General features: G+C 39.9%; 1 protein-coding gene across 1 annotated transcript; it reads right to left on the bottom strand.

The window, feature by feature from the left end:
• Positions 1-1,566: 1,566 nt before the first annotated feature.
• Positions 1,567-9,393, bottom strand: NUS1 (nuclear undecaprenyl pyrophosphate synthase 1 homolog (S. cerevisiae)). Its single transcript, XM_008943917.1, has 4 exons — positions 9,272-9,393; positions 6,730-6,882; positions 2,517-2,616; positions 1,567-1,797 (listed from the first exon to the last, which is right to left on the bottom strand). Exons 1-4 carry the CDS (start codon positions 9,363-9,365, stop codon positions 1,707-1,709), a joined length of 438 nt encoding a protein of 145 aa, XP_008942165.1. The 5' UTR covers positions 9,366-9,393; the 3' UTR covers positions 1,567-1,706.
• Positions 9,394-10,439: the final 1,046 nt, after the last annotated feature.

Here is a 10,439-nt window from a genome sequence, read left to right on the forward strand (position 1 = left end):
AACTTCAGCACTCAAGATACCCTCCAACAGGCTACCCGCTCCCTACAGAAAAGTTACAACTTCACATTCAGTGAGAAAATGTTCCTATGGCAATGGCAGGTCCCAGAAAATGCTGCACAGCCGTTCATCAGAGACCAGTCTGCAAAAGGCAGCTAACTGTACTCAGAATATTCCAGCTCACATGGAATGTTATTTGATGTCAAAACCATCAGTTAACTGGTTAAACATCCCTTTCTTTTATGAGATATACTATACCACAGCTCTCTCCTGCAACTGCAATCTGATCTTGGGATGATGAAAGCTTGCAGCTAGGAGTTTATGCAATCTGCTTATATCAAACTACTACAGTTCAAATACACTGTTTCACAATGCAGCAGATGTTCACTTAAAATCTGGCACTTCCCTTTTCAAAGCAGTTGTTTTCTCTTCTGATGACATGCCTATCCTGATGAGATAAAGCCAGACTCATTCTGAAGAGGGTGGAGAGGAACCAGGAAACACTTCCAGAATGAAGTGTCCAACAGCTCTACAGCCTGCAGGGCAGAAGGCTGCAATATTAGTGCTTGTCTCCAGTAACACAGCTCTAAAGACATTGCTTTGTCCAAGTGCTGCTATAAAGACTTTCAATTTCAAGTTACTTTTAACAATAGGAACGTAACTCCAACAGGGCATTCTGCAATGAAGACAATTTACCTGATGTATCTGGTTAGTTAGCTCAGTTTTGAGGTACTGTAGTGCAGCTTTGTGACTTCTTCCTTGTCTGCTGCAGACTCCTATTCAAACATAACACCTAGCTCAGAACAGACCCAACAAAAGGCTCCAGCAGACTCCCCAGCTAGGTACAGGAGCAGAAGTAACTCACATCAGCCATGGAAAGGGACCTAGTCCATTTTCAGATTTTTCAGGAAGTGATGCCAGAGCCTCAGCCAGCTTGTCACCTTAAGTGAGAACCTTATGGGGAAAACAGGTATACAAACAATACATAGTACTGCTTATGCTTATTCCCTATGGAATACTGACCTGATGCTAAGAGATGTTTCACTTATGGATGTAGGAATACTTTCATTTCACCTCTTAAAGAGAAGATGGATAGTGCTACACAGACTGCCTAATCCACTTACTATAGAAGCTTCTATTCCTTCTTATGGAATCTTCTCAGTACTTCTAGAACTTGATACCTAACTGCTGGCTTAGTCATCACAGCCAATTAGCAGTCTCTATTTGCAGTTAACAGAACTGACCCCTCTGGAATTCACACATTATAAAGTAAATATATCTGAAGATAGACCAGGTGCTTAGCTGTGAAATGCCTGACCATGAGTAACTCGAAAGAAACAAACTTATATCAGAGCTCTTTCTTAGATTTAAGGACCTTCAGGGCATAGAACTCCTGCTTATGTTGTCTTGTAGATTTCACAAGACTTAATTCTTGCATGTTCTTTTGGTCAGCTGGACATGAAAATGAGGCTAATTCAGATTCAAACAGCTTTGCTGCAATAACTGTCTTTTTCAAAGGGAATCTGTGAACTTCCCCATCCCCACAGATTCTCACACATTCACGCAGACTCTCTAGAAAGGTAAGACACTTTATTGAATTTGTTGATAAATTAAGAAAGGACTAAGAACCAGACTTATGGGTCACAGGTGCTTGTAAACAGACAAATTCCTTCCCACAGAAAGCCTGACTCCATGTGCCCAGCCAGAAGTCACTTTCCCCAGCGTTGCTCACAGGCTGCATAGTGATGGAGGGCAGACAAAAAGTCTTCATAGCTGATGTTCAGGTGGGAAGGCAAAGAACTGAGAAAGCAAGTTAGAAAAATTAAAATAAGCTTTTATAAACACCTCACGATTCATATGGCCAGTCAGGAACATCACTACTTAAAGCAAGCTACTGTCCGAGTAACCTTGTGAAGTCGTTCTCAACAGTGTTACTGTCACTCAGCTCTAGTAAATAAACTAGTTGTTAATATCTTGTCACCCTCTAAATCAAAGCCTACTCCTTAGAGCACACAGTGCACTTGAAATCAGTGAGAAAGCTGAAGAAGCATAGGTCTGCTCACACTTTTAAGTGCCCTATAAACACTCTCAGATTTAAGGACTATAGCAGCTCTAGCCAGTTATTGCCTAAACTGGAAAATCACCCAGAGGAATGATCATCTTACATTATCCTATTTCTCTTACAACATTAGTTTCCCTGTTACAAATCTCTAAGCCACTCAAAGTCCAGACAGGGAACACTGAGAGAATTGGGATTGGGCCACTAAGATTAGATGGTGACAGGAGTTGTTCCTTAAACCCCATGAGCAAAGTGTGCTGCTGTTGCCTAATCGTGGCTGAAGAAGTAACAATGAGTGTTTGAGAGATTTCATTTAACAATACTGAGATACCCTCAAATCAATCTCCAGACACCTTTGTTTAGGCAGATCTGCTCTTATGGCTGTTTCCATAAGGCAGTCATATAAAGACTTGCTTAGGTATCATTCCAACCTGTTCCACAGTATTTATAGGCAACTCACATTATCTCTGTCAGTCTGATGTGCCATGGAAGGAATCCTAATGTGCTGTCCACAGGACCAAACTTCAAGACTAAATCAGGATCAGGAAATCCATTTGTACCTGTAAAAACAAATTATACTAGGTTTTATTAAATTCACCAGAAGATCTGTTTTAATCCCAAACCCTAAGGCACCTACTTTTTCATTAAATGCATGGTTCTTTTAAGTGATACTCCTGAGGACAAGTTAATGATTAAAAGCCCAAGAGGACAGACTGGTCTTGCACCATCTGAACATGACCAACTGAACAAAACCTTAGGCTGCCACTGCACTGCAGGCTCAGTATTTTTTAAGTCAGGTAGCTTTCAAAGGCTTGATAAGGAAGTAATAGGGACGGTTACATTGTTTTGAATAACAGCAAACCTTAACATTGCTGTTTAGACTGACGTGTTCTAGTTTTGTGTTGGCAAACTTGATTTTAGTAGCATAGAACATGCTGTATCCTAACCCACACCTACTACAGTCCTAAATCAACTATGTGGAGTTTCAGCAGAGTGAAAGAAATGTTAACATACAAACAAAAAAAAAAAAGCACTCAAGGAGGTTCCACTGAAGAACAACTTGGTACCACAGCTCATCAAGAAAACAACTTGTAAAAAAAAAATTTGTCAGATTGTGTCTCAGTACGGAGCTAGACAGTCAATTTGAAAAACAACTTTTTACTATGAAATTTCAGAAAAATTGTTGCAGGTGACGCATTTCTAGTGAGGAAGAACAGGGCAGCATTTTTGCTTTTTCCTAGTTACAAGTGGACAGCATGACCCATTGTAGAGCAGGGCTAGATAACACTGAAGGACTTCACTATGTGCCCATACCCTTACTACCCGCACCTTAAAACCCCCACCACCGTCACTCCCCTAGTGAAAGCATCCTACTCATCTTCTGAGGATGAAGGCAACCAGTAGCCAAATGACACTGTCTTCCTTCCATAACACTTCTGCCATGCCTTAAGCTACTCCAAGCTAAAATTGACAGACAATAAGCTTAGAATCAAGTCTTAATCCAGCTTTCCTTGCTAATTCTAGCAAGTTGATTAGGGCAACATGTGAAAACCAGCATAGCACCCCAACAGGGCCCAAGAAGCTAAGCTGTTCTTCTTGCCCCTACCCAGCTCATCTGAAAAGCATTCCAGCAATCATAACCCCATTTTGCTATAATGCTGCAACTAGTCATGATTATTGTATGCTATTTGCTTGTTAGCCCTTCCATTTTCCACTAAATCTACAAATTGACTGCAAGAGAGCTTATGGTGCACAACGCCTGCATTCAGCAGATGGTTTAATACTGCCTATTTGCTCTACACTTCAGGTGGTATTTCTCCATTCTTTGTTCACTTTAAAAAAAAATAAATAATGAAAATCCAAACCAGTCAAGAGCCTTCTCCAAGTTTATGTTTAATTGTAGAGGAACTTAACTTTGGGAATAACAGAACATGAGACTAAGGTCCTATCAGAATTCACTCCACCTGAAGGTGGATGAGTGACTCATCACAACAGTAACCCTTTTACCAGAGGTAAAGCAGCTGTTTTCTCAAGTACGTGCACTTCTAGGGAAGGATGGAGTATTTAAATATGAGTGCCTTGCACCACAGTCCAAATCTTATCTCAAAGTTAAAAAAAAACTACAAAGTAAAAGCCACTTATATGTTCAGAAGCTAGCATGTTAGTATGAGAGAACTTTGCAGGAAAGCAGCAAATACTTAAAAGTGGGGACTCTGGAGGAAGTGGACAGCTTTACTCATCAGCTGATTCAGTAGCTGAGTGCTCCTCAGCTGGCCAGTTCAGCAGCAGGATCTTCAACACTGCAATGGCTTTTCAAACAGGAAAACACCTTCAGAGAGCCCAGTTAATGCTAATATTTCCTTCTGGTTCCTATCTGAAGGAAAATGAAAATGTACACTGTAGTATTACTGTCGGAACAGCCTATTCAAAACACAGCACTGTACCTTCCACCACACTTCCATTTCTCCACCTAAACATATCAACAACACTACTTCACATGTAAAATCTCCTTCAGAGCTGCTAGAGTTACAGCACTCTTCAGCTTTAGCACAAACAAGATGGAAGGATTTTGAAACAGACTCAAAAGAAGAGGCCAAAAGACTTGGACACTCAAGGGACAGGAACCTGGCAATATCCCTTCTAGGTCAGGAGTTCTGTGGGGAGAACGTGAAGGCAATTTGTGGAGCTGACAGCACCACCCTTCTCTTTTCCACAGATTTTATAGGGCAACTTGAACAGCCTTAGTGGATAGTCATGCTCTTTACTGGGAAGGCAGACAGAAGTGGAGGCAATATTATAATGCAGCTGGCACCTACTTTCCTCAAAGGAAGCTTTGAGCTCAGAAGAAAGTACTCAGACTGAAGAAAAACTGAAGATTTAAGAATTAGAGCATGACTAGATTAAGAACCAGAAAAGACACATGACCAGCTAGAACCATACCATTTTTGGAGTAGACTTTAAACTGCAGCCTAAATACAAATAAAGTTTAAAAATTACATTCCCAGTTATTTAAAATCAACATGCAAAAAACTCAGAAACCTACAGAATTCACCATGAACACAAAGCCTAAAAATATAGCTACTCAAGTACTGGTTTTCAGAACTCACTCTCAACTTGGGTGAGTAACTCACAGATGTTTACACTCAAAACCTTTCCATTAAGGATGCACAGAAAATAAGTTGGCCTACAGCTAAAGTAAGTAGTTTCATAAGCTGCTGCTAAATAAGTAATGAAAGAATAGTTCTTCTCCTCCAATTGCCCTAAACATTAAAACCAAGCAAATTAATAAGCAGGACTAGTTATAGATACTATCCTTAGTTATTAGCCACATAGATCAAGCAGCCTATTTTCAAAGTTTACTGTTTTGACATACTAAAAATCTAGGATATTTGTTTCTGTGCTCAGCTAGCCTGCATTACTTGAACAATAAATCTGCTCAGTTTAAGACTGGAGCCAAACACCTTTAACAGATCCAGACACTTAAGTGCACTGACAGAAGATCACAAGCAAGTGTTTGAGAAGCTCCAGTTAAACTTCACTGGCCAAAATACACACATGGGTACAAATTGGCACCAATTCTTTACAAAATGAGTGACCATTTCAAAGAAGCAACAATTTATTTCCTGCAGTTGCCTTTGGGGTATAACATGACAGATGTCTAAGTTACTTCTTCCGGTGCCTTACTAAATACATTTAATAACTCTGTTACAGTGAGAAGCTATCATGCAGCATGTTGACAACAGGGATAGAATTCAGTTTGAAACTAGATTAAAGTCTCCAAACTGCCACAGTAGTCAGTCTGCAGAGTAATTCAGCTGACTACCTATTTGGGGTGTAAAGAAAAAAAAAACCACCCCCACAACACCCCACCCCCAAAGTCCAATTAATAGGAACCACAGTAATGTGCCTGCAGACAGCCACGCTGAAGTGTGCAGTCTGAAACCTGAACTCTGCCAAGCTAATTACAGCTGCAATTAGCATGCATGGATCACCCAGAAAAGCTGAGCAACTATTACTCTCCACAGCACCACTGAAGAAGTGAAGGCTTGTTCTAATCTACTTCTCCCAGATATGAGATGAAAGCAGCCCAGCCCTTTTCATGGCTCTTGCACATGGCCATGCACCTCAGTGCAGAGTCAGTAATCTGCAAGGACTAGTAATGAAAATAAGCAAGCTAGTGAGGGTTATACAGCAGCTAAAGATCAACAAGTTCTCTATCATTTGCACTCAGGGTGTTAGTTAGGCAGCAGTAACAGTTTTAATTGCTGTAACTAGATCTGGAAGAGACTCTTCCTGTATCCAAGTTTGCAGCATGCTAACTTGCAAGAAGTTAACCTAAGTTATAATAGTCTAGTTTCAGGTGATCCGAGCAGTACTTTTTTTTCAGAAAGCTCATTGCAGAACATCCCACAGAGGTTGTAAACTCTGAAAGGCTGAGCTTCTCCAACTTAAGCTTAAAGTTTTCTTCTTCTGCTTAATGAAAAATTTCAAAAGGGAGTAGACCAGCAAAAACTTTTTAGCAGAAGCCTTACAGCAATAATTGTAACTTACCCTGATAGACTTGAGCATCAAGATGCACACATATTCTAGGCAACAGATACACTAGAAACTAAATCCGTTACGAGTCGAGCATTTCTCTTTCCCCTCCCCCCCACAGGTCACGTGATACTTACTACTTAGTAAGCTGTCTAACACATTCACATCCAGGTCTGTGTATGTTCTTTGCTGCTGTGATACCAACTGACAAAACTTCTGCGCAGCTTTTACTATGTCTGCTTTTCCATCTTCTGGAGACAGCACCTTCAATGTAGATTGGCAATTTAAAACTGAAAGTACAAAACATAGTTTAAAAGCAACAGAAACAGAGTTGTTTTGAATGTGCTTTAGATATTCACAGGATATGACTGAAAGTAACTTGTTTACTTCATATATCATACAGTTAGACATAGATACACCTCATTCATCTTATAGAAGTGGGTAAGAGTCTTTGGGATTTGCTGTATTACTAAAATGCAAGTTTGAGGCAACTGTTTTGAAGAGTCTTGTGAAAGAGTTTAATGTCAGTCTTGAAATGTAGAGTCTTTCAGGGAATTTCCATCAGTTCTTACACTGTCAGGAAAACCAGTGAGAGGAAGGTGCCTAGGTAGTAACTTGGTGGGTGGTAAGCAATACAGAAAGATTCACCAGGGAAAAGAAAGAAAGGTCTAATTCCTACTCTAAAAGAGGAAGCTCTTTTAACAGCTACTGTAGACATTCATGTGACACAATGATTAAGATGGGACCTTCCCTAGATATGATCACACGACCTTTCAGCAGCAATTCCAAATTGATACAAGAGTTACAACATGGATTTAGGATTGCTACAGAGAAGCTAGGAACCAGATAATAGTACCAGCATTCACCCATTAAAATATAACTGTCTGTGACTCAAGAGGACATTTCACAACGAACTTATCGTCTTCACTACTGTGAAGTAAGTCTTCTTGTGTTACGTGATTTGCATCATTGTCAACTCTGATAAGGTACCTAAGAGGTAAACTTGCCAAGTAAGTTGAAGGCCACAGACAATGTACTAAACCCAGCTCAAAGTAAATGAGTTAGACGCTAGTGTGGGTACAGGTTAAGACTTACACAGAATTTATGACCATTATAATTATAAACTTAAGAATAGTATGCCTTGAGACTGCAGAGCCTGACTACAAAGGACCACTGAACACAGTCAAAAGACTCACAAGAACACCTAAAAAACCTCAGTTAGTCTACCCAAAGCTGCCACCATGAAAATAAGCGTGCCTCAACATTATTTGATTTGTTGTATGTCCTACATTAAGGAATATTTCTCTAACAGTATTTGTGAGCATAAGGCATGTAATTTTGCTTCTTGGAAAAAGTGAAAAATTGCAGTTTATTAGTATAAAGTGGAGAGGCGTCAGCTTGTTCATGTCAAAGCATGAAGCACATAATGTGACTGCAGAGACTTCTAAGAATGAAAAATTTTAAAGAGAACACAAAAGACCTCTGCTTTTCATAGTTTCCAGGACAAAAGGTTCCCATGACTTAAATGTACCCTTTCAGCCAGCAAGTCTGAGCAGTCTTTCAGTGGTTCATTTGGTCTGGACGTAGATATCCCAATTTAAGTAAGCATTTAAGACATTAGCAGCCCATCTACCTCATCTTCTGCTGCTATTTCAACCTTCACAGGAATAAAAACAACATGGAAGTTGAGTGTTTCCACATAAATGCTAGCACCTCAGCCTGCACTGTTTAGAAGGTAAACTTATGCTACAACACTGGACTTCATACTGGAAACCTGACACAAAGGATCTCGCCACCCTGTCAGCTCTTGTAAAGGAAGCAAAACTCAGCCAGCAGCTTCTTAAATGCAGCTAAACATACTACAGCTTGTGAGGTATAGTCTTAAGCATTTGAAGTCTATAATATAATTACCTTAAAACAAAACCCAACAACCTTATGTTTTAAGAGTCCTGTTTAAATATTTTGAGTTGTATTTAGGAGAGCTGTATCAGCATACCCCTCTAATGCAAAGGCCTGCTTTAGTAAAGTCCATACTTGTGATTTACTACATTTTGAACAGACTTCTAGCATTTGTGTTAGTTAGCACACCTAAGTGAACAGGGAACATTAGCCTCAAAACATTCCTGTTTTTCACTTCTACACACAGAAGTGGCTATCACAGCCTTTTTTAAAAAAAATTTACACCCTTTACCTTCCTAGTGTCATTATACATTGCTATGACAACCAGCAGTTTTGCTCTCTCTCTTCTTCCTCCCTACTTTGAAGGATAAGTTTGGAAAGATGGAAGTGCATGTGTTTTTAACTTGGCATCAGTTCCCTTACACTTCAGGCTTTTTCAACTCTTCCAGCAAAAGAATTCACCTCACTGAAACAGTGGGGATTTGAGCTATGCTGATGCATTAAGAGTCAATGCACAACAGTCAGGCTAAGAAAGATATCAGAGTACCCAGCAATCATTGCTATGGGAAGGAGGGAAAAACAACTCACCCTATTAGTTAAGAGCAAATAAGCACAACAAAAGTTTTAATGCTAGCCCAGGGAAGTTTCGTGTGTCCTAATAATTAGTACTTAATGAAGGAGAAGGTCACTGTACACAGGAACGCATATAAGTAAAAGCAAGGTTGTGATTTATAGACAGCTTTGTAGTCATACCAACATCCCCCTTGCAATTCATCTTACCTTGATCAGCTTTGTCTTGATTTGCGAACTCCACGGTGTACTTGGAGCAATCTAGTCCTAAGAGTTCTTGCTGCTGTTTCAAAATTTCATCCATCAATCTTGAATTATTCCTCTTGAAAATACCTTTAAAAAAAGAGAAGGTTGCATTGTCAGCCAAGTCCTCTAAAGAGAGCTACAAAACAATTCTGACACTAGGCAGGAAGGAAAAAAAAAAAATAAATCAGGCAGTCAGTACTGGTTTCAAACTGGAGTTCACAAGCATGATAAGAATCCAGAGCAAATGCTACTCCACATGACCAACTTCTGTGACCTTGGAAGCACAACTCTCGTGCTTCTGTTCCTCTTTCACCCAGTCTGGTGTAAGTAGCAAGCTGCAACTGCCTAATGGATAGTGTAAGACTTCCTTTATTGTCCTTTGTATGCTAGCAGTAGTTTGAGATTGCAGTACAGGACCAGTAATTCAGGCTAACACCAGGTTTCTTTAAAGGCCATGCTGCTGTAGATGTGCAGCTTAAGCCTGCTGGCACTCACTGCCACACCACTAGGGCTGCAGGCTAACAAAGCCAGGCTAAATGAGAGCATCCGGCTGCAGGAACTGTCCTCTCTTCTGCCATGGCCAATGCCATGGGTTTCCTAGTAAGACCATTTCACAAGCTGTACATTCTGAGGAGTTAATGCAATTCCAAAGGCCTTTTCATACTTATATGTTTATGGTAGGCATATTTTGAGTGCAGGAGACTACAAAACCTTCCTTAACCAAACATACTTGGGTTCCTGTTCTAAAAGAAGTCCTAACTCTTAAGAAAGACACAACACAACCATCTCTAATTAAAAGCCACAGTAAAAATTATGTGTTACAGCTTAAGTATTTGCAATGCAAAAGTGTGGCTATGCATATTTACTTAGGAACTGATACTGATTTCATTACACTGTATTCATGGATCATTACTGAGAGCCCATTTCATTTAGAAATGCTGTGTCAAGCACTTCTGTTGATCAGTGTAAAAACATCCACACAATCTTACAAGAAACACTGAACCTGTACACACTTTTATGACCAGGCTTATGATACATCACCTCAATCTGATTTGGGGATTAGAAAGGTTACAAACAGCAGTTTCTACATCAGTAGCAGTCAAATAGTGTGTAAACATTGGGTTAAGACCAT

Source organism: Merops nubicus, unplaced genomic scaffold (genome assembly GCF_000691845.1).
Source record: "Merops nubicus isolate BGI_N331 unplaced genomic scaffold, ASM69184v1 scaffold16997, whole genome shotgun sequence".
NCBI lineage: Eukaryota > Metazoa > Chordata > Aves > Coraciiformes > Meropidae > Merops > Merops nubicus.

What these genes read in the sequence shown, in the direction of transcription:
- NUS1 (XM_008943917.1), bottom strand. Translation starts at nt 9,365, where the DNA reads ATGGATGAAATTTTGAAACAGCAGCAAGAACTCTTAGGACTAGATTGC. An exon ending in TCAAGACAAAGCTGATCAAG is followed by an intron (nt 6,883 to 9,271) that starts GTAAGATGAATT and finishes TTGTACTTTCAG; the next exon opens with TTTTAAATTGCCAATCTACA. An exon ending in ATCAGACTGACAGAGATAAT is followed by an intron (nt 1,798 to 2,516) that starts GTGAGTTGCCTA and finishes TTGCTTTCTCAG; the next exon opens with TTCTTTGCCTTCCCACCTGA.